Source organism: Malaclemys terrapin, chromosome 7, assembly GCF_027887155.1.
Source record: "Malaclemys terrapin pileata isolate rMalTer1 chromosome 7, rMalTer1.hap1, whole genome shotgun sequence".
NCBI classification, from domain to species: Eukaryota; Metazoa; Chordata; order Testudines; family Emydidae; genus Malaclemys; species Malaclemys terrapin.
The window spans coordinates 88,042,474-88,066,580 of NC_071511.1; the positions used below are offsets into that span (position 1 = coordinate 88,042,474).

Sequence of the window (24,107 nt, forward strand, 5' to 3'; positions counted from 1 at the left end):
CTTCAAGAGTCCTATCATGGTTTAATCATGTTAAGGTTGTGACTTAAGCATACAAAATCCAGTGTAGTATCAGCTTGATGTCAGGTAGGTCCCCTATGTGGGGGGTTATAATCTGCAATTGTGGCAGGGAACGGGATTTCTGATCTATTCTATTTTTTTCCCTTCTATTACTTCTGTAATTCTGAGAACTGGTCATTTCTAGTTGCTGCAGGATTTTAAATTTTTACAGCATGAGATAAACCTTTACCAGATGTGTGGAAAATATCTGTACACATTAAAGACAGAATGAGAAATGTCAGCTTCAAATGAGAGCATCCTCATTTTTTGTTGGTTTGTGTTTTCCAGATTACCATCACTTGCAGCAGTGGATCTGTATTAATAAATGGTCTTCACTGAGAAGACAATTGGTGTTGCTAACAAAATAAACAGAGTTCTGTTTAACTGCTAATCACAAATTGTGTGGGAGCAGTTTGCTTTCTGTTAACCAACTGAATTCTTAAGAACTACTTTCTTTGGTAACAATTGTGATTTTTAGCTATACCTAAATAACATTGAAAAGGTGAATTTTGAGTTTCAGTAATACATGAGAGAAGTATGTTGTGACACAAGATGAGGAGTGAAGACATTCATCACGATGAGCTAGAAGGCTAAGAAAGACATGTATTGTGAGCATAATGCAGCTTTCAGTGTTTGCATGAGGATAGCTGACAGTGGATTGCTAAGATCTGACCCCAGGTGATTAAAATCTTTAGTGCCATAAATATTAGGGTTACCATTCGTCCGGATTTACCCGGACATGTCCTCCTTTTGTGTGCTAAAAATAGCGTCCGGGGGGAATTTGTAAAGCACTCACAATGTCCGGGATTTCCCCCCCGCAGAGCAGAGCGAGCGGCTGGGAGGGCTGCAGGGAAGTCCCGGGCTGGACTCCGGAGCAGCTGTAGAGGAGCCGGATCCGCCCTGCATTCTGAGCCGGCAGCTCCCTTGCAGCCCAGTCCGGCAGCACTGTGCAGGGCCAGACCGGGTTTTGTTGTGCAGGGCCAGGGACCGGGTTTTGTTGTGCTGGGGAGCTCAGCCACGTGTCCGGCTCGCACAGAGCCCAACACCCTGTTCTGAGCAGCAGGGTAAGGGGGGGCAGGAGAAGGGGCAGGGAGGTTCTGGAGGGGGCAGTCAAGAAACGGGGGGGGCTTTTTGGGGGGAGTGGAGAAAGTTTTGGGCAGTCAGGGTACAGGTAGGGGGTAGGGTCCTGGGGGGCAGTTGGGGGGGGTCTTAGGAGGGGGCAGTTAGGGGACAAGGAACAGGGAGTCTTAGGTAGGGGGTGGGGTTCTGGAGGGCAGTTAGGAGCAGGGGTCCCAGGAGGGGGCAGTCAGGGGACAAGGAGCAGGGGGGGAGTGTTTGGGAGTTCTGGGGGGGGCTGTCAGGTGGCAGGGGTGGGGAGATGGATCGGAGCAGTCAGGGGACAGGGAGCAGAGGGGTTTAGATGGGTTGGGAGTTCTGGGGGGGGCTGTCAGGGGGTGGGGAGTGGTTGGATGGGGCGTGGGAGTCCCAGGGGTCTGTCTGGGGATGGGGGTGTGGATAAGGGTTGGGGCAGTCAGGGGTCAAGAGGCAGGGAGGCTTAGATAGGGAGTGGAGTCCTGGGGGGCAGTTAGGGGCAGGGGTCCCAGGAGGGGGCAGTCAGGGGACAAGGAACGGGGGGAGGGTTGGGGGTTCTGGGGGGGCGGGAAGTGGGAGGGGCAGGGGCGGGGCTAGGGCGGGGCTCCTCCCGTCCTCTTTTTTTCTTGCTGAAATATGGTAACCCTAATAAATATGTAATTTATCTATTGATTTATTTTTCTATAGAAATAAATCAGCCAATTGTTCTTTTTCTAAATAGTCTTTCCTTTTTAACAGTATAAATATCACCTGTTTCTTTTGCAGATAGTGTCAGCTACAGAAATGTCCTTTATCTGGAAGCCTATGAGCCAATTATCAGCCGAGTCTGTGGCTCTCCTACACTACTTTAATTCTGCATACTTTATTTGTTAAAAAAACACAATATAATCACTCCAGTTTCAATTATGTTGGTAATTTATTTCAAAATACCTGTCAACAAGAATGTCTGTTACAATATACCCAACAAAAAAGATTCAGGAAATGTTTTTTGACAAATTGATTCCTTACTAGGCATATTAATACAGAACTTTGAGTAACAATTCATTTAAACTACAATACAGAAACATATTTCCCACACCCCTCAGAAGCAGTGCAAAGACTTGGGGGAGTCAGAGATAATGGAGGAGCAGAGGGAAAGGAAAATTATTGCTGGGAAGGAGCCTGGGAGTGAACATGGAGGGTTGTTGGGTGTGGGTGGGAGAAGTATGGAACAGTCTTTTTGGGTGGAGAGAGATTGTTAGGGAGTTGGGAAGCCTCCTTATGTTGACTCTGGCTGATCCCTAGACTCTCCCATTCAGTCAGGCACATCTACCCCTGTCCCTGTGTGTTCCTGCACCCCCTTCCCCCATCCCCATGTGTCCCTGTATCCCCATCCAAATGCACCTCATCCCCAAGTATCCCTGCACCCCCACTCAGCCACCTCTCCTCCCCATCCCTATGTGTCCCTGCATCCCCACTCAGCCACTCCCTACCCCATGCACCTCCCGCCCCCTTTCCCATGTGGGCCTGCACCCCCACTCAGCCACCCCATTCCCATGTGTCCCTGCACTCCCAGTCAGCCACCCTCCACCCCCATGTGGCCATGCACCCCCATTGCCCCATCCTCATGTGGCCCTGCACCCCCACTCCCATTCAGTCCCTGCCCCAGTCTATTCCCCTCACTAGCCCTTCTGAATACCAGTCTATGTGACCCCCTCTGTCTGTCCCCCCCCCCATATACCATACCTTCTCACTTGGCCCTGTGGGCAGGGTACCATGAGGAACATAGCTTCTTCTTCTCTCTATTGACTGCTGATTGTTACAGCTGGTGAGTCGGATGCCTCTGTTCTGGAGCCATAGCAGTCCCTGGTGGGTGAAAGATATAACTGCAACACCTCTCTGGCAGAATGTATTTTCTGTGGAGAAAAAAATCTGCGGGGAACATGAATTCTGCACATGTGCAGTGGTGCAGAATTCCCCAAGGAGTAAGGAATAACTGTTACTTCTCTCTCTACTTTTCCACTTTCCTCTTTTTTATCCTCCTGGCTTTCTCTCTCTCTCTCTCTCTCTTCATTTGCTCTTCCCCTTCTCTCTTACCCCCTTTTTCCTCCTCCTACTTGTACTTAATCTTTAGGTGCTTATTTGAGTACTAAATAGCAGCAACAAAGATTCACCAAATCTATTATGTTAATATCAGTTATCTGTTGCTTACATATATATATGTAGATACTTTATCCTTCCTGTATGTTGAACATCAAGGCTATGATACAAACACTAAAACCCCCAGGGGACAAAAAAAGTGTTTATTGTATTGAGTGCCAGCAATTAAATCTCAATATGTTGATATCTGACAATAAAGCTGTGTCTTTTCTGCTTTGTACATCACAGCTCCTCACAGTTTCTGGGAACACCTTAGTTTGGAGTTTTGTTTTTTCTGGTTATGCTATGTGAAGCAGGGCAGAAGACATTGCTGTTTTGCACCTAAATTGCTTTGCAGGGAGGACAGTAATAAAGATTTGGCCCTGAAATTCAATTAATTAGCAATGAAGATTCAGAAGACACTTTGTACAAGGGGTTTTAGACCTCTATTGATAATCATTGGTGTGGCAGAGTGAGATCACTGTACAATGCACTGAAAATGTAACTCCTGGCAAATATACAAGGAGTCATTTATTATCTGCCATGTAAGTTAAGGCCAGGTGCAGAAACAACTAAGCAGTCTGGGTTCATAGACCTAATCGAAATAAACAAAAGAGTTTCATTCAACCAGCATCCTCTTTTGTCCAAGTGTGAGTCAGGCTTTCAGTTCAGTCCAAATCCATAGGGAGAGACATTCAACTGTTCTGCCTTTTTATAGCTCCTGTTGCTTCCTCTGGAGAGGAGCAATTAGCCTCGGCTGAGCCTGCCACATTCCCCCATGGCTGGGTTCCTTGACAATCTCTGCAATCATATCTTTCCATATGTGCTAGTTCTAGGATGCCTATTATTGTAACATATTAAGTGCCAGTGAGGGTTCATACTTGTTGAAGATTTTGTGCTCATAGCTATAGAGTAAGTAGGATGTGTCCACTCTCTTCAAGTGTCATTTTAATGAGTCCACTTGGTGACTATAACTTTATTTTAGGATATTACAATCACCAATCAGGCAAGATACAGATAATAATCACTCTATATGCTATAAACAGCTTGTTTGCTTGTTCTTATTTATATTATGTATGCTATGCTGTGGAATACAATGTGACAAAACTCATTGAATGTAATAAAGTATTATGAAAGATGGAATCTGAGTGCTGAAGGTTCTGACTGTCCATGAATCTATTATAAGAAGAGCTGGTTGAATAATTTATTGCAAATAATATTCACTGCAAATTTTGGCACTTTTCTGCTCAAATCATTATTTACATGTACATTTTTCCAGTATTCAGCCAGCTCTAGTTGTAACCATGTGTGTTAAGACTCATTAACTAAATGATTACAGAAATGTTTCAAAATATTTAATACAAATAACAACAACCTTGGAGAGATGCAGTTATAACTGATACCTCTTGGATGGTTAAAGGTGCTTGGTTTTGAGCCATGCGCCTCCCAATGCACTCAAGGTATGTAAGTATCTGGTATAACCACACTTCTTGCTATGTCTGTCACAGATCCACAAGGTGTGGTCTATGCCCTAGCTTGTAACTAGTCTCCTAGGAGTGAGCCCTTTAGTGGGCCGGGCCTAGGGTGACCAGACAGCAAGTGTGAAAAATCACGACAGGGGGCAGGGGGTAATAGGAACCTATATAAGAAAAAGACCCAAATATCGGACTGTCCCTATAAAATCGGGACCTCTGGTCACCCTAGACAGGCCCCAGGGACTCACACAGTTCCACAGGGCAGGACCATGGCCTCCATGACTCAGAGACTGGGCCCTATCTCTCTCTGTGGCTCCCTGCAGCAAACCCAGCTGAGCCAGACTCCTGTGGGAGGTTTGTACTATGCACCTTCAGGGCACAATGTTCTCATTGAGTATTTGCAAGATAGCAAGCAACCTTTTCAAAACAGAGTAGGATGTATTAGTCACCTGGCATACAGAAGCTGAAAGCTCTTGGGTTAGCAAAGAGTGGCAAAGGTTAAGCCATAGTCTATCCTGGCCAAGCCAGTGCAATGAGCCAGCCAAGTTGTTATGGATCCCTTTCTGGCTCTATCTTCTTCCCTTTGTCCTTACACCCAGATAAGAGCTGCCATGTCCCTCAAAAGGGCAGACAGACCTTACTCCAGCCACCTGAGTTCCCCCTTTGTTCTCCAGCTAAGTTCACATGTTCCACCTGCTGGGATCTGTTATGTTGATTGTTCAGTCATTGGAGGTTCTCATTCTCTTTCCTGATCCTCTGTTGATGTGGATCAGTTTCAATCAGTTCTTTAAGGACCCTTTCATTCCACTCAGACAGCTAGGTGACACACACATCTCTCATGTCTCCTGTGCTTTTCCAGGAGCAGTGTTAACCCTTTTGCACCAATTGGGTAGCAATGCAAAGTACAGAGGGAAACTGAGGCAAGCATAGGCGTCATAAAAATATTACAGAAAATTCCCACTTTGTCACAGCGTATGATGCTTAATTATCATTCATCTTACAGAGAAAGTATTGCACTGCCATAACCAACAAACAATACTACAAGTTGGCAAAAGAGTGTTGCAGAGGAATAAATACAGAATGCAATAACGCCATCTGTTCCTGTTGGGCTCTGTGAGTGCTTACACTTTGAAAAAGCCTACCATGGAAAGCAAACAGCAGCATTATTATTTTCTGTTGATTGAGTTATGCCATAAAACAGAGCCAATAATACTGTTAGAATGTATTAAACCCCCCGCACCTCAAAACATGATATGGGTGAAAAATCAGTAAAAATTTGTATAAAGTGACCTCTCAAATGAGTTGAACCAAATTAAACTGAATGACTTCGTAATTTTTTTTCTGTTGTATTATTCCATTGTGTCCACTAATGGTTTCAGAAGGGCTATATTTTGGGGTAAATCTATGAACTAGGAGAGTACACGAGAGAGGGAGGAAGAGTGTTACAGTTTATCTGATATCTTTATGTAGTTTTCTGTTCTTTTAGTAGTTTTGGACAATCCCTATTTTTAGAATTAATTACTTTTCATGTGACCCTGTCAAAGTGTCTGCTTCCCATGCAAACTGCCAGATGACCCATTTGCAAATGGGGAAAAAATACAATTCCAAGATTTTAGATAAATGAAAGCACCGAAGGAAACTGAAGTGGATAGATCTGTGCAGTGATGAGTTCTGTAGAAACTGTAGAATGGCATAAATAAGATCACTGGCAAAAAATGATATAAAACAAATAAACACAGAGGTTGTAATTAAATGGAAGTTTTCCTGCTATCTTTCTTTATGTAAAGTTCTAGAATGGCTTTTGACACTAGGCACAATTGGTGTTTTCTGACTGGCTGTCACTTATGTCACATCTATGTCTGTAATGACTAGAAAACACACTGAGCTATTCCCCTTATTCTTATGTTACATCCTGTCACACTGACACTTCAAGCTGTGCATTCCTGAGTGAGAATTGAACTTCTCTGGTGATTGAAGTCATTCAGTCTCCAATTGAGGCATATAACACCAAATCCAATGGCTTTTACTTGCCCACAAATGAGTTACATAACCTGTGTTCTTAGAGGTGGCCTGCAAATCCTTTTTTAATTTTCTTGTACATATTCTGGTTCTTATGTCAGGAATCTTATGGTTACTTGCAGCCTTATGGGTAGGATATGAATAGGTTACAATATGTTCTGCTCTATCACCTTGCCTTGTTATCATAGCATCTTACAAGACAAAGATGGAAAAGACCTATTAGGAAGCAATATATGCTGAATGCACACAGTGGATAAGCCAGCCAGCATATTAGGCACATGGACATAGGAGCACATAAATGCTATAAAGCCGTGTCACTAGGGGTTCACTTTATGATTGGCTCAGGAGAGTTCACAGAAACTTTGCACAGCTGCCTGCAGAGATTATTTATTAATTCAGGAAATTATTAGGGCTATCGATTAATCGCAGTTAATTCACGCAATTAACTCAGAAAAATTAACCGTGATTTAAAAAATTAATCACAGTTTTCATTGCACTGTTAAACAATAGAATACCAATTGAAATTTCTTAAATATTTTTGGAAGTTTTTATATATTTTCAAATATATTGATTTCTATTACAACACAGAATACAAGTGTACAGTGCTCACTTTATATTATTATTTTTATTACAAATATTTGCACTGTAAAAATGATAAACAAAAGAAATGCTATTTTTCAGTTCACCTCATACAAGTACTGTAGTGCAATCTCTTTATGGTGAAAATGCAACTTACAAATATAGATTTTTTTTTTGTTACATAACTGCACTCAAAAACAAAACAATGCAAACCTTTAGAGCCTACAAGTCCACTCAGTCCTACTTCTTGTTCAGCCAATCGCTAAGATAAACAAGTTTGTTTACATTTATGGGAGATAATGCTGCCCACTTCTTATTTACAATGTCACCAGAAAGTGAGAACAGGTGTTTGCATGGCACTTTTATAGCTGGCATTGCAAGGTATTTATGTGCCAGATATGCTAAAAATTCATATGCCCCTTCATGCTTCGGCCACCATTCCAGAGGACATGCTTCCATGCTGATGATACTCGTTACAAAAAGAATGCTTTAGTTAAATTTGTGTCTGAACTCCTTTGCGGGAGAATTATATGTCTCTGGCTCTGTTTTACCTGCATTCTGCCATATATTTCAGCCCACACGTCCCATGGCTCAGGCCCGAAAGTAGAGATTCCAGAAGTTTAAGATGGGACTATTAGATATTGGAACAGTTGTGGGTGGTCTGTGTGGGGTGGCTCATCAGATATTGTTGGCTGTCCCCTAATTTCCAGCTGAGAGAAACAGAGTAGACGGGAGAGGTAGATGAAGTGAAGAGTAAAAGCAGTGTAATTAAGTTTAAAAACAGACAAAACACTTATCATACTAAAAGCAGCCAAAATTCATAAATGCTTTCTTAATATTATTTTTTTCCATATGAGCAATTGTGTAATTGCTAGAGGCATTATGTGATCATGAATGGGGAGAGAGAGAACCATGTGGATGTGATCATGAATGGGAAGAGAGGTGGTCCACAGGAAATGGAACTAGGGTTTAGGTGATTTATCCAGTGTCAAACAGTGAGCCCCCCTCTCTGGATAAACCCTTTGGTGCCAAGCATTGGAAATGTCTTTTTTAATTTAATATCTTATTGATCTCACTGTTTGGCAGTTTTATTTCCATTTCTATGAACTTTAATGACTATCCTAAAGCACAGTATACATGTGTTAATTAATTATTGGTCTTTTCATCCCTTTCTCATCTTGTGCTTTTTTTCTAGCCTCTTAGCCTTTGCATGGTATCAGGCTGTCCATCTTTTTTCCAACTTCTTTCCTGCTGTGAAGTCCGTTCCTGTCACACTCAGTTCAGCTCTTCCAAAAGCAGTTGCATTTCCTGTCAATGACTGTAGGAATGCCAAATACCAAAATGCCAAAAAATCAGGGCATTACATTTAAAATTTTAATTGGCCATGTTTTTGACTGTGCCTGAATAGGCATTGCAGGACTCCAGAGAGGTATCTGAGGACATGGACGTACCTCAGGAAGACATTACTAAACTGCTGCAGCTGGGTGGAACTAGCAAATTGGGCCCTGTCTCAGGGTGACTCAAGGAAGGCATGGGAACCAGAGCTGGATGGGGATTTGCAGAACACTGAGGAAACTGAGGAAGTCTTTGCTGAATAAAGATTATGAGAACACAGTTATATGGGAATTTGAAATTACTGAGGAATGATCTTGTGATGTATAGTACATATTTGAAGGTCCAAGAACTGGGAACTATGACAGTCTTTAATGAACTAGAACTGTGAGAGAGAGAGAGAGAGAGAGTACTTTTGAAACCCCCTTTGAGAAAGCAATTATTGAACAAAAATGTAGATAAAAGAGGCATTTGGGGAATCTAGAATGAAAAGGGACTTCATTATTGAACTGGAGTTCTAATGAAACTGCCATTTCATAATGACAGAGTTATCACTGGGAAGGATTTCTGAACAGCTCCTGAACCACAATGAATATTTTCCAGGAGGATGGTTCTTCAAATACACCAGTGAAGTGTTCTGTAAAACTTCTGTTTATATTCAACAGTATATCTAGTGAGGAAACCTTTCAAAAGTATCAGTAAAGGGCATCAACAATTTATTCTTCATACAGATTTACTATCTAGGTTATTTGAATTCTGATCCATAATTATTATCTTTCCAGTGGTACATCTGGATGCCACCATAGAATCAGATTGTCATAGTTATGTCTTATAGTAAACGGGATAGACAAAACACTGGAATCACATTCCAGGCTGCTGTTCAACACTATTCTAGAACAGTGAAAAGATGTAGAATCAAGTCTCTTTAAGTCTCTCTTTAATAACAAATGGGATGAGTAGGTCATATGAGGTAGGATGTACTTGCTAGTACCTTAGACTAGGAACCAGGACTTAGCTGGCTCCATCATTAATTTGCTGTGTGTGTCATTTTGACTTTGGGCATGTCATTATTCTCAGTTTAACATATCTGTAAAAAAAATTTGGTCTAACACTTTTTACCTCACAACAGGGATATTGTGAATATTAATCAAATAATGGGTTTAAAGTGCTCTGAGATTTCTAGAAGAAAAGTATTATGGACCCAGTCCTGCCACTGACTCTGTGTGAGTGAAACTCTAGGGCTGTGCTTGTGTGCAAGTCTGTTCACATGGAGTCAACTACAGAACCAGGGCCTATGTATATGCAAAATATTATCATTATTTTAAAGCCCATTCTGTGCTTCTGTCAGTTTTCTATGCAAAAAGAGGCCGGACACAGTGAGCAAAACATGACTGGTAAAAGACAGGTCCAAATACTTATTTGCAAAGGCTGCTTATTATATGCAGTGGTCCCTTGTGTCAGAATAATAATCCTTAGGACCGTGTTAAATAAATTTGTCAAAAAAGATAAAAACCCATATAGAAATGTACTTGAAAATTAGAACTCTGAGGTAACAATTTTCTCTCAAGTTAAATATTTTCACAGCCAGTTCTTTGTTTCTGATGGTATCCAGGATTCATCCACATACTCTTATTGCCAATCTTTATGGATTTTACCCATCTGTTGTTGTACTGAATTCTGTGCATTTCTCTTCGAGCTAAGTCCTCTTCAAAAGATTACTTATTGTATTTCTTTGACCTTGCTTTCTTTTCTCGAGGAACAAGTGCTTTTCAGAGAATGATTCAATTTGCACCTTTCTATGCCAAAGGGGACAGTGGCACCACAGGGGGGTATTTATCCCAGGGACGAGTAGGTAGTAGCACTGGGTCTACATTTTGGGCCTATGCAACCTGTGATCTTTAATACTTCCATTATTATGATGTTAAGTCTCTAAGTAAGAGCTGCTATTTTACTGATACTAACCAGAAGTTAGTCCACGCTAATGTTACAAATTAGAATCCAGTAATGCAATATCAAGATATATCTAAATGCAGGAAAAAAGGAAGGAGACTTTAAATAATGTTGCAAGATAAATTCAATTATGTTAACCACTATCTTAGGTGTTTATAAATCAGATCTTTTCTTAGAGTAAAAATAATAAAAGTCTCATGCTTGTTGTGCATTCAAGTGGGAGGTGAATTACTTGTGTTCTAATTTATAGCATCAGGCAGCTGTGATAGCAAATTCCTATGTTATTTTTCAATATTTTCTCTTTGTTATATTGAAAACATTTAAAAAACAGTTGTTGAAATTTATTTTTTATATTAGAGTTAAAACCCAACTTCCAGATGTGGGTGCTGCAATAGATTGTCTAGAACTTGCAAAATCAGGCATTTAAATATCCAAGTACCAATCTAAGAGTGGGATATGGACATACTTTTTAGATGTCCACATTTGAAATTTGGACCCTGCAAAATCACTTATCTCTAGGGTATCTGTTGACACCATGATTTTATTTTTGTAAAGGAGCAGTTCCAGCCAGCATGAGGACTGGGCTAGGAGCACTGAGGAGCATCAACAGGCTCAGCGTGGGATTTCCAGCTGTTGTGGGCGGTGGATGTTCTGAGGTCATACAAAAACAATGTTTTTCAAGTCCTGTGCTTCTGTAACTGGGACCCCAAGGTAGAGTCTGAATGTGAAATCCTCACTTTTCATAGATTTTAAGGTGAGAAGGGCCCATTATGAATAGGACTAGTCTGGCATCCCACATAACACAGGCCATAGAACCTTCCCCTGTAATTTCTGCATCAAACCCATACTTTCAGTATGAGCAACAGCATCTATTTTAGAAAGACAATCAGCCTTGATTTAAAGATATCAAATGATGGAGAATCCACCTTTCTTTCCCATCGAGAAAGAGAATTGAGTCCAGGAGCCATAAAAGCAGTAGGGATTGCTCATATAGAATAGGGCCCTGAAGAAGAATTCAGTGAAAAACTCTGAAGAAACTGAGATTAATCTCTCTCTGTAAATCAGTCTGTGAAGCACATTATGTAAAAAATAAATTATATTGTTTAGAGAAGTTTAGAAGAAGAATTATATTGGAAAAAAAAAGCAGTTGTCAAATAGGCGAGAGGACAGAGAAAGCAGCAGCACCAGAGACCAAAGGTAAAGGGTAGAAAAAAACAAACATAAAGAGGACTGTAGCAGCCAGACCTGGAAAGACTGTAATAGTACTGGGACCTAGAGAGCCTGTGAAAGTAGTAGGATTCAGAGAGATGATGGCACAGAGACTGGAGGGATGTAAAAGCAAAACCTTATCTATGTCATTCACCAACAAGTTCTGGTCTGTATTTTTAACAGTTGTCTGTCTTGCACAACAGCCCTAAATAATATCTGGAATCTATAAAATCCAGTAATTTTTTGAAGATCACAGCAGCCTTAACACCTTTAACCATTTTCCTATAATTCACTTCAAAAGGGCTATACTTTATCCAACTATCCCTCTGTCATTTACTTTTTACACATGAGGTAAAAAAAAAAATCAGAGGTTCTGGTTTAAAAAATGCCCATTCTGACTACTTCAAGTTGAGGGAAGCCTAGTTCTATATTTCTGTATCATATGAAGCCCAGTACAGAACTTAATTGTTGAGGAAAGTCTGTTCCAGGTGGTACTAGTTCACGAAAGCCCAATCTGGTGTGTTCATGTGGTTAGGAAGTGGAAGTAAGGATGCTGAAAGTCTTAATACTCATTCATAGACTAATAGCTGTTTATGGCTGTGCCAAAGTATACAAAAAAAGCTTATGTGCACTCTGTGAACATAAAGTGACTTTAAATGGGAAAAAAATTAACATACAGTGAAAGGCATATTAAAACTGGGAGTAAGGATGGAGTGGGGAGAAATCAGAAAGGTAGTTGTCCAGCACCATGGCAGATTTCAAAACATAGCAATAAGCTGCCTGCAGCTGATGTTGTTGTGATCCAGCTCCTGGCATCTCGCATAAACAGACTGAGAGAAATTCCAGAGTTTTACAATAAATCGTCCATGCAGAACGAACACTCTAATAAATTTTCATCAGGAAACCAATCATCTTGTGCTTTGGACTTCAAAAAATACATGATCCCAGCTGCTTTTGAGTCAAATGCTTTATTTTATTCAGAGCCATAAGAATATTGGTATGTGTGGGAACTACTTGTACATTAAAAAAAATGATTTTTGAACGCCCATCGCTTAATACAGCAATTCTGGGGCCACATACAAAATCAAAATTAATGCTCTTATTTGCTTTCCAGAATATTCCTTTTCCAGAATTAAAAAAGGAACTATCAGAGTTACTGTAATAACCCAAAGACAGGAAGTCCCTTCTAAGAAAAATAATCAAAGTAAATGACCTTTCAAGGAATTTCTTACACATTTCATCATATTAACCCCACATACATCAAAATCTTCATTCATAGCAAGATTTAATTAATATATTTACATATATCTCCCCCCCATCAAAACCCTGATGTTGCTATCCATTCCAAATTTTGCAGGAATATTCCAATTTCCAGTTTCAATGGAATTGTTTTGCATTCTGCAGGTCTCACAAGATCACTGAAGAATAGCTGTAAGCCTCTGTAGCAGCATGTTGTCTAACAACAAAATGATGTTACATTTTGACTTTATTGCTCTGAGTTGTGATGTCATGTCATACCCTGATGCTGCTGCATTGCAACTCTGAGATGAAGTCACAATATTTGCACACAGCAAAGCAATACTCTGCAAAATGCATTGATGTTATGTTGCGATTTAATTTTTATTTGCAATGTCATGTTGCATGATAACTTCATGCTTTAAGCTACAATATTACTTGTCACAATGATGCTGTGTTATGATCTCATCATATTAAGCTATGATATTGTTAGACTATGTCATGATACTGTTGCCCTTTGACTTTATTGCCTCATCAGTCTATGACATTGTAACATCACATGGTTGTGCAATTGTATTGCATTCCCAATTCATCATATTGATCTCTGTTGTCATCTGGTTCTACCACCAGGTAATGACACAATATTGTGATTTCACTACACCTCTACCCCGATATAACGCTGTCCTTGGGAGCCAAAAAATCTTACCGCGTTGTAGGTAAAACCGTGTTATATCGAACTTGCTTTGATCCACCAGAGTGCGCAGCCCTCCCCTCCTCCCCCCGGAGCACTGCTTTACCACGTTATGTCAGAATTTGTGTTATATCGGGTCACGTTATATCAGGGTAGAGGTGTACTTTGATGGCACAATGCTAGTGTAATTTCATCACTCAAGCTACATCATTACATCCATTCATGTGATGTCCTCATGTCACAGTGATACTGTTGACTTCATTTGAGCGGTGATGCTGTTATATGGCTTTGTGATGTAGCTATGTCATGATTTCATCATTTTGAGCTTTGATGTGTCCAATGATGGTGCATTTCTACTACACTGTGACAACACATTCATCTGTGATGTTATGCACTGAACTTTTGTGCTTCAAGGTATGAGTTCATGATATCAAGTGCAAGTGTGATAAGCTGGTTTGCATCTGTATTGCTCTGAGCTGCAACATCATCACTCCATGTGGTAATGGAGTGAAGTTATGTTGAGAATTCACAACTCTGAAATGTGATGTCCTTATGTCCTATTGTGGCATCATGCAGACACACAGACATTTCATGTGCTTGAGTTGTGGTGTACTCATATGTCATCATGACATGATGCTACTGTTTATGATTTCAGCATTTGAAAGTCATCATTACATTTCATGTCTATGTCATGACAAATCTGGCCTTCCAGACACAGGCCTGAATATGATCGTATCGTAGCTTTCCCCCTCCTCCCCTTGCAGTTGAAGCACAGGTCCTATTGTGTAGCCTCCCCTGTGCTCTACCGTTACCCTGACCAGGTTGAGCCTTTGCCCAGACATACAGTCTGTCACCCTGTGTTGTACCCCTCTCTCCTATACCCCTCCATGCTGGAGGGGCCCTTTCCCAGCTGTTTAGCCCCCTTGCAGTACCTTTTATCCTGTGCCATGCCCCCCTCCTCCTCCCCTCCATGTGTTCCTAGAAATCCCCTAGGAAGCCCATTGGCCCAGCCAGACATTGCTTTTAAAAATAGTTTTTAAAGTTGTGTGGGTTTAATGAGAGACCTTTCTCTTTACATTTTGCACAGATAAAGGCCTCACAGCCCTCTTGCCTCCCCAAGGAATGCCTGCAGCTGCCTCTGCTTAGAAACCAGCACCTGCTGCTTCTCTTTGCTGGTGCCAGCACCACATAGGAACATCCCAGTATGCACTGCAGGAACTGGCACAAGGAATAGGAAAAAGCTACTATGGCCTTTGAGAAGAGTATTGTTCCAATGCCTTTTCCCGAGACCTCTCTCAGGCTTGTGGGTAGAGAAAAAAGATGATCAAAGTAGGCTAATCATGGTGGCTTATGAGGATTGGAGAACTTCTCCGCAGAAATGCCTTTGGACGTTAGAGAACTGGGGTAGGAGTGAAGAACCTTCTGGCACTCTCTCATTCCAAAGTCTGGAAGGAGGCTGAGCTGAAAATGCTCTTGGTGGTGTCCTCCCCCAGCTCTGTGTGTCTGTGTGTGTAAAAGAAGAAGAGCTTAGTAACAGCCTTCTCCACTCCATGGTCTTGAAAAGGAGCCTAGAAATAATATTGAGGATAGGATTTGCATTATTCGATTGCAAATCATTTCAAAGTCTCTTGACCCAAGAACCTCTTGATGCCAGCTGGCAGAGGGCACCAGGGGTATATAGGTTTACAGGGATCCCAGGAGTTTGGGGTGTAGGAGGGGGCTCCGGGCTGGGGGGTGGGGCCAAGGGATTCAGAGTGTGGGAGAGGGCTGCGGGTTGAGGCAGGGGTTGGGGTGCAGGAGGGGGTGAGGGCTCTGGGGTGAGAATGAGGGGGTTGGGATGCAGGAGGGGGCTCCAGGTTTGGGGGGGCTCAGAGCTGGGGGTTGGGGTCTGGGGGTGTGTGAGTGCTCTGGGCTGGGGGGCAGGCTCTGGGCTAGGTATGAGGGGTTTGGGGTGCAGGCAGGGCTGGCTTTAGGCTGATTCCCCTGATTCCTCGGAATTGGGGCCCCGCACCTTAAGAGCCTTTTAAATTTTTTTTACTCATCCGGCAGCACTTTGGCAGCGGGGGGGTCCTTCAGTGCCGCGGAAGACCCGGAGCGGACCCCCGCACCGCCGAAGACCCAGACCACCGCCGGGTATTCAAATCGGGCCCTGCCGGCCCTGGGTGCAGGAGGCGGCTCCAGGTTTGGGGAGCCTCAGGGCTGGGGCAGGGGGTTGGGGCATGGGCTTACCACGGGGAGCTCCCAGTTAGCAGTGCAGCGGGGCTAAGGCAGGCTGACTGCCTGTCCTGACACCGCGGTGCGCTCGCCTTGGAAGCGGCCAGCAGGTCCGACACTAGTAGGCGGGGTGGAGGTGGGCAGGAGGCTCCGCACGCTGCTCAAACTGCTGCAGGCACCGCCCCCCCAGCTCCCATTGACTGGTTCCTAGCCAATGGGAGTGCGGAGCCGGTGCTCAGGGCAGGAGCAGCGCACGGAGCCCCGTGGCTCCCCCGCCGCCAAGGAGCTGGACCTGCTGGCTGCTTCCAGGGCGCAGCGTGGTGCCAGGACAGGTAGGGACTAGGCTGCCTTGGCTCCGCAGCACCGCCGATCCGACCTTAACGGCCCGGTTGGTGGCGCTGACCAGAGCCACCAGGGTCCCTTTTTGACCAAGTGTTCCAGTCGAGAACCAGACACCTGGTCCCCCTAGCTGGGGTCCAAGAGATTTCCAGGTATCCCAGGGTCCTTTTCCAGTCTATTACAGATAGGGTTGCCAATCCTCCATGATTGGCCTGGAGTCGCCAGGAATTTTAAATCTCCAGGAATATATCCAACCAAAATTGGCAACCCTAATTACAAACCCATTGTACCCTACCCGCTGCCCTACAAGCCCGCCCCCGAGGAATGTCACCGTCCTGCCCCTCCCCCTCTCTGTTGAACTCCCCGCGCTGTTTCCGGCCTCGCGGCCACCGCTTGCTAACCGTCCCCGCTGATTGACACCCTATAGTCCCGCCTTACATCAGCTTACTCGCAGAAGGGAGCGAGAGGAACATTAGCCCCGCCCCAGCTCGGGGGGAGCCCGGTGATTGGCTGGTGGTTGCACGCCCGCCCCGGCCCCTGGCAGCCCAGCGGTGCAGCCTGCCTGAGTGGGGCGGGGGCCGCTCGGGCTGCTTCCACTTGAGAGATGGCGGCTGCCGTGAGGAGATCGCTGCTGCTTCTCCTCTCGCGGAGCGGTGGCGGAGGGGCGCTGACAGCCGCCGGCTGCTTCCCCGGGCTGGGCAGGCACCGCCAGCAGCACAGGACGGTGAGCGCGGCAGGCGGCGGGGCTGTGCCCTTCAGGTGCTGCAGGAGCGGCTGGGGGATGTGCGGGCAGGACATCGGGAAGGCGGGAGCGCCGGGACCGCAACAGCCCCGGTGGACCGCCGCAGTCGCTTTCTCCCCGTGCGGCAGCAGCAGCTCCGCACCGGCAGCGGGCTCCGGGGGAGCAGCCCGGCCACGTTCCGCCTCTCGCGGAGCCGGCGCGGCAGGCAGGGGAGCTCGGGTCCCTCGGCGGGCGGGGCGGGCAGCTCCCATAGACACACGGGCACTTCCCGGGGGCTCTGCCCTGTCCCGAGCCCCGCGGGCAGCCCTGCTCCGCCCGCTTGGGCTTCCCCGGCGGGATCCCGAGAAGGGCCCCGGGTGCTTTAGGCGTGTGTCTGACGGGTGAGATGCCGGGTGCAGGGATGCCGGGGCTGTGGGAGGAGGTGCTACTGCAGTGACTGGGGAGAAGCCCTGCACTGTCCATTTCATCTCCTCTCCTGTCAGTGGGTTCCCGGGTGGACCTTGATTCCCGGGCTCCTATTGCCTGGCAGAGGGGAAAGGTTCGGGAGGCGCCGGGGGGACCCTCTCGTGATGATGAGAGCTCCTTCTGGTTAGGGCTGATAATGGTATTAACCTTTTTCTGTGGAGAGATCCCGTGAGCTAGTATAGGGGAGGGGGGGTAACCATAAAGTGACACGGGCCTGCTTTTGTTCTAATTGCATTTAGAAGTGCTGAGGAGTGGTATTGGGGCTTCCTTCTTGGCGGTGAGAAGAATATCAATTCGGGATTGTCCACATCCGTACGCGTTGGCCCCTAGCCAGTAATGTAGCATATTTGTAAGAAGCTGGTGTCCCGCCTTCCCTCAGAGCAAAGTTGTATACTGAAAGCAAGCTAATACAGGCTGGTTGGTTCAAGTGACACTTCCTCTTAAATATGTATTTGTCTGTAATGCTTAATCTGCTGAACACAGGGCAGAAAAATGATCCTTGGGGATAGGAATGAGGAAGGTAGTGTGTAGGTTGTGCATGAGGGAATAATCAAGGCTAGGATGAGTCATGCAGTAGTGTCAAAGTTGATGCTGAATTGATCTCCCTTTTTGCATATGGCAACAAAGAATAGTATAGACAGCATTGAGTTTCTAAAGGTAAAAGTATCTCAGTTGTGTTGCAGAATTTTTTTTATGTATCCTTAATATTGACATGAGCTTTCCCATAGTTGTGCTGAACTTTATTTTGTTTTCTAATATTATATAAACTGTGTTCCATTTTTAAATGTCCCAACAAAATCCTTTCATTTACTAATATCCATTGTTTTAAAAATCTTCTAAACCCCTGTCTATAATTTTTGTTGGGACTAGAAAACCAACCAATGTTTTAATTAAGCTGAGCAAATAAAATTAATAAAACATATGCAAGGTCTGAAGGTGGAAGGGTGTGCAAGCCAAGAGTGTGCTCTTACAGCTCAGTAAAGCAACTGTTCAACATTCTTAGCATTATGTTATTGCATATCTGCTCTCTGCTGTAGTGATGGCTAATTCATGTGAAATTTGAATTAAAAGTACCTTGATTGTATAGGGTCTGCATTTGTATCTTCCTCTACAGATCACTATTTAAAATGAAGGCTAAATTCAAATGTAATGATGTACAGATAAGAAACTAAGAAAGTATGAGCCAAAGTAGAAGTATTTATTTAAAAAAAAAAAAAGAGGATCTTGTACCTTATAGCTGAAAAAGTGTAACTTTTTTCGATCCCATCTTACACTTGCAAGTTACTGCTTGAAAATTTGGTACATGATCCCTCCTGCTTTTCAGTACTGCTATTTACACTACTTCTCTGCCATCATTGTTGAGCAAACACTGTCAAACTTACCTTTCCCTCCACCCGCAGACTTATTATTTGGATAAGTGGCAAATAATCTGCATACAGCTATCTGAATAGGAAATCTTTGTACAGTTGTTAAGTGACAGGTTAGTAAGTATTGTGATAAGACAGATGGCAGACAACTCGTTTGTCAAATGACATATAGGATTTTAAAAAATGAATGCCGTATTTTCTTCATTTCTAGTTTTCAGAATGATACTAGTTTACACTGGGTTTAGGAAGTTTACAATATATTTAAACAAATGGTAGAACTACAAAATAGCTCTTTAAGGAAAGCTTATTGTCAGATGTATACAAGGGACATTTTTGAGATCTGTAATCAAGCTGAAAGAGAAGTAGTAGTCTCTGTGGCATCCTAATCTAGTGAGATATTCGATTATACACTGTTAGCAATCAGTTCCTGGATGAACAGTCTCAAACTGGCCTTGGAATATGAAGTAGCTTTTAATTGGTATGAATCTGGTGATGTCTTCATAGAAGTATTAGCACATCTAAATCAGGGGTTCTCAAACTGGGGGTTGGGACCCCTCAGAGGGTCATGAGGTTATTACATGGGGGGTCATGAGTTGTCAACCTCCACCCCAGACCCCGATTGCCTTCAACATTTATAATGGTGTTAAATATACTAAAAAGTGTGTTTAATTTATTAGGGGGGATCACATTCAGAGGCTTGCTGTGTGAAAGCGGTCGCCAGTAAAAAAAAGTTTGAAACCCACTGTTTGTAAATGTTATTGGTAACTATAACCAATAGTGGGGGAGGTTTAGTTTAACTTTTAGATTTTTGTGTAATTAATTTTTTCCTGGTTTTAAAGGAGGTATATTGAGTTTTCTCTGATATATATTGAGTAACACACAAACATACTAAAGTTGGGATAAAATCATAAACACAACGAGGGGAGAACATACAGACAGCAATTTTTTGTTTCCTTATTTTCCTTTCAAGATTAAATTAGACATCTTTGAGCAATCGTCCTGTGTATACAGTAGGTGGCAGTCTCTATTTGGAGGACTCCCGGCAATCGCTCTGACTTCTATTCTGTTGCTCAAGTACATATTATATTAGTATGTGAGTTTGATCCTCGCAGCATGCTAGTTGGGTCATCAGTTAAGGACAGGTAATTCACAAATAGATGAGCTTTTCGGGGGTAGAAGGGAGAGTGTTTGATAAAATACAAATGCCAAATGGAGTTTTTCTCTTTACTGACCTTGGGAATGGGTCAGAAAAATGGGTACATTAGTGCTATAAGCAAATTAGTGGACTTTGTTTAGAGACTTTGTCAAGATTTTTGTAAAAAAACAAATTTTGCTTATGTCTGTTTGAAAAAGCCTATTAAGTATATTTGTCTTTATTTGAAAACAAATTACTAACAGCACACCAGTGTGTATAATATGTAATAAATCAGTGTGTGAGAGCTAAAAAATAAATTGGATGGAAGGAAGTTTCATTTTTCAAGGGTTATTTCTACACAAATGAGTAAGAAAGAATTGCTGAAAATACCGTGGTATTCCTCAGTTCAGACTGAGTGTACAGAATACTCAACTGTGACATCTTCTTGCAGTTCTTCCCTTACCACAGTTTTGTTATAAATCTGTCTATAATGATACCTGTGGATTTGCTGCTTTAGTGGAAAGTTGTAATTAATGCATGACTTCTATTCGTAAGAATGTCCGATTCTGAGCTGGAACACCTTATGGAGCATTAATTATAAATTTTAAGTGACATACAAAAAAATTAAGAATATGTTTTCAAAGTATTGAAGCTTTGTTTTTTTTTAAGTATTGCAGCTTTCCTCTAGCTTTGTATGGTATTTGTTTGTAAGACCAGCTCCTCTCATAAGCTTTGGTTTGGGGCATGAGTCATCAGAGCAGGGAGAGACTGGGTTGTATTAATGAATATTCCTGCTCGCTTGATTCCAAAAATTGATATAGCTCTAGTAGTTAATGCATTTCTCTGTCCAAATATATCATATTTCTATTAATATTTTTTATTTGATAAGTGAAGTATTAAGTGTACTTGGTCCTGCATAAAACACACACAACACTGTGCTTACCACATAGTTAAGATGCTGTAAAATCTTGTATTTACAAAGCCCAAATTGGGTAAGATGAAGCTACTTGTGTGGCATGACCATTTATTTGTTGTTTAAATATCAAATCTCTCCTTGTTACTCTGGCTCCAGAAGGGCAATTTGTTGAAATTGTATTTCCTGCTAAGTTTTTTTTTTTTTTTTTTTTTTTTAAGGTGAATTTATTGCAAAGATGACTGAAATCTATGTGCTGAATGTTCCTACTAACCAGGCTCGGAGTAGCATTCAACCCACAAACAAGTTTAAAAACAAACAAAATCCCACCACCTGTCTGGGTTCCATATGCTCATCTGTGATACTCCACAATGTCTCATTGTGACATCCCAGCTGCCAGACTATTGCTGGAGTTATGAGCAGGCCCAGAGGGCATAGAATAAAAACGAAGCTTTCAGAATCCTCTCCTCTGTAATTGTAGAGGAGAGGGAGGACGTTGCCTGAATACTTTTGGCTGGCTCGGTGTTTGTAGTGGATTTTTTTCTCTGTAGTTGTGATGTTATTTGGATATATTGTGTGGTTTTGGCAACTCTGCCTGTGGGCCCTGAAGCATGCCTTTCACTTATGCATTAAATTCCTATGTCCCTTCATCCTGGTTGGTTTGGGGCAGTTGGCACAATGGAGAATTAAATGGGTTTTAGGGTCTTCTTCACAGGTCCTCCTTAATGTTGCAGTGAGTTTGGACTTTTACAGTGTATGTGGATCCAGTCTGTGATATAAAAAATGGTGTATATGATATTACTGCCATAATCTAATGGGCAATATTATAAAGTCACAAAAAGTTGTAGGGTTGAGAATTGTAAGAAGAGTACAAAGCGCCACAAATACACCTCTACCCCGATATAACGCGACCTAATATAACACGAATTCAGATATAATGTGGTAAAGCAGTGCTCGGGGGGAGGAGGGCTGCGCACTCTGGTGGATCAAAGCAAGATCGATATAATGCGATTTCACCTATAACACAGTAAGATTTTTTTGGCTCTCGAGGACAGCGTTATATCGGGATAGAGGTGTATGTGGTGTGGTACAGCTGATCGGTGTACCAATCAACTAGAATCCTTGCTGTGAGGAGTTACAGACTAGTGTCATGAGTATTTCCAATAGGACCAATAATATGATGTGTAGGACTGGATTAAGTTTGATAGGGACCGGGGCTGTTGTGGAAGTCCTTCTCTGCATATTCAGTTCCTTCCAATTGCTCTTTTACCATCGCCCAGGCCCAATGCCAACACTCTGTTAAATTACCTGTTATTTCGTTTCTGGTTTTAAAATATGATATACCAATTGTAAAGCTGAATGAAAGTTGAAATGAACACAACCATTTTAATTTTGGCTCTTACCTGGTAGTAATACACATAGTGATGCTGTGCTTTAATTGCCTAATTACCTATACCAGTGATATTCAATTACATTTTCTGACAGGCCTGATAAGACACAGAGCACACTCTAGGGCCAAAGGGCTCTTCAGATGTTTGCTCTCTAGAGGGCCTAGGGTGACCAAATGTCCCAATTTTATAGGGACAGTCCTGATTTTTGGGTCTTTTTCTTAAATAGGCTCCTATTACCCTCCACCTCCTGTCCCGATTTTTCACACTTGCTGTCTGGTCACCCTAAGTGAGTCTGACACCAGTTAGGGGTCACAGCCTTTCAAGACCAAGTGTACCAGATTAGATTTATTAATCTCAAAATAAAAGGTTAAGCATGCTGATAGGCAATAGTCCAACAAAATCTTGCAAACAAAATTATACAAATGAACTGTAATGCCATAGCATGCTGCTTTAATTCTGTTGTCATATTAAATTAAAATTAGAAGTTAAACTCATGAGAAGAATGGACCTCTAATTTCCCTTTGTTACTGCCTGAAATGTTGACACTTGCTTGCATTGTCTATTTTTTGGAAAAGTATTGCACAGCACACAATCAAGTAAAACTAGTGGAGCACACCAATTACTGATTTCTTCACGTTGTGTAAGTACAGTAACTCCTCATTTAACGTTGCACTTATGTTCCTGAAAAGTGCTACTTTAAGTGAAAGGATGTTAAGTGAATCCAATTTCCCCGTAAGAATTAATGTAAATAGGGTGGGTTAGGTTCCAGGGCAGCTTCCCCTACTCTGCAAGCACCAGGGATGGGGGGCTGAACCCTCAGCCTGCCCACTCCTCCCCTTCCCCCAAGCCCCCACCATTGACCCGCCTCTCTTTTTCCGCCCCCCCCCAACCTCCTCCACCTTTACTTCCCATGCTGCGTCCTGGCTCCTCCCCTGTCCTCGCTCCTCTCTCCTGCCCGGGGCAATCAGCTGGCTTGCGGCATTCGGGAGGCAGGGGAGGGAGGAGGAGCCTGCGCGCCGAGTCCTCGCTCCTCCCTCCTGCCTCCAAAAGCCACAAGCTAGCTGATTGCCGCGGGCAGGTGGCAGGGGAAGAGGGGGAAGGTGCTGATCTGTGGGGTCTGTCGGCGGGTGGGAGGTGCTGGGGGGGCTGTAGAGAGGCTGCCAGCTGTGGAGAAAGCAGACCGCCAAACAATGTAAAAGTGGAGCATTGCACAACTTTAAGTGAGTGTGTTCCCTAATTGATCAGCAACATAATGAAACAACGTTAACCGGGATGACTTTAAGTGAGGAGTTACTGTATCTGATTAAGCACCTGATTAAAAGTGTACCACTAAGTTGAAATGTATTGACACAGTCCAGTTTCAGTGTGTCAGAATGTAAATGAAAAAGTTTCTACATTAAATTAATGGCATGAAAGTAAACAGAAGGAAAAATAAACTGAAGTGCATCTGGCCAGTCCCCATCAGTTCTGCCTTTTAGCCCCCTCCATCTGCTCAGCCCCCCGTCAGCTTTATTCCCCCCCGTCACCTCCTCTCTTATTGGGTTCTTCACCTCCCCCCTCCCAGGCTGGGGGGAGGCTTTGCAGTTGGTTCTCCTGTGCAGGCAGAGGAGGGGTAGGTAGCTTCAGGAGTTGTTCATCACGCCCCCGCACCTTGTCTTAGGCTGGGTGTTACAGGGAGGGAGGGAGAGGAGTGGAGGAGCCATTCCTGTTCATAGGAAGGGAGGAGGGAAGAGGGAGTGAAGCTACCATGAGCTGCAGAGCTCTCTTTGTTCCTCCTCCTCTC

General features: G+C 43.3%; 1 protein-coding gene across 2 annotated transcripts in view; it reads left to right on the plus strand.

Annotated features, from left to right (window-relative positions):
- Window positions 1-16,861: 16,861 nt before the first annotated feature.
- MCU (mitochondrial calcium uniporter) overlaps window positions 16,862-24,107 on the plus strand; it is a 168,412-nt gene continuing 161,166 nt past the window's right edge. For both annotated transcript variants that reach the window (XM_054035068.1, XM_054035069.1), the window contains exon 1: window positions 16,862-17,035. In XM_054035068.1, the coding sequence (XP_053891043.1) occupies window positions 16,916-17,035 (120 nt within the window). In that variant the 5' untranslated portion in view covers window positions 16,862-16,915. The remainder of the gene's footprint in view (window positions 17,036-24,107) is intronic.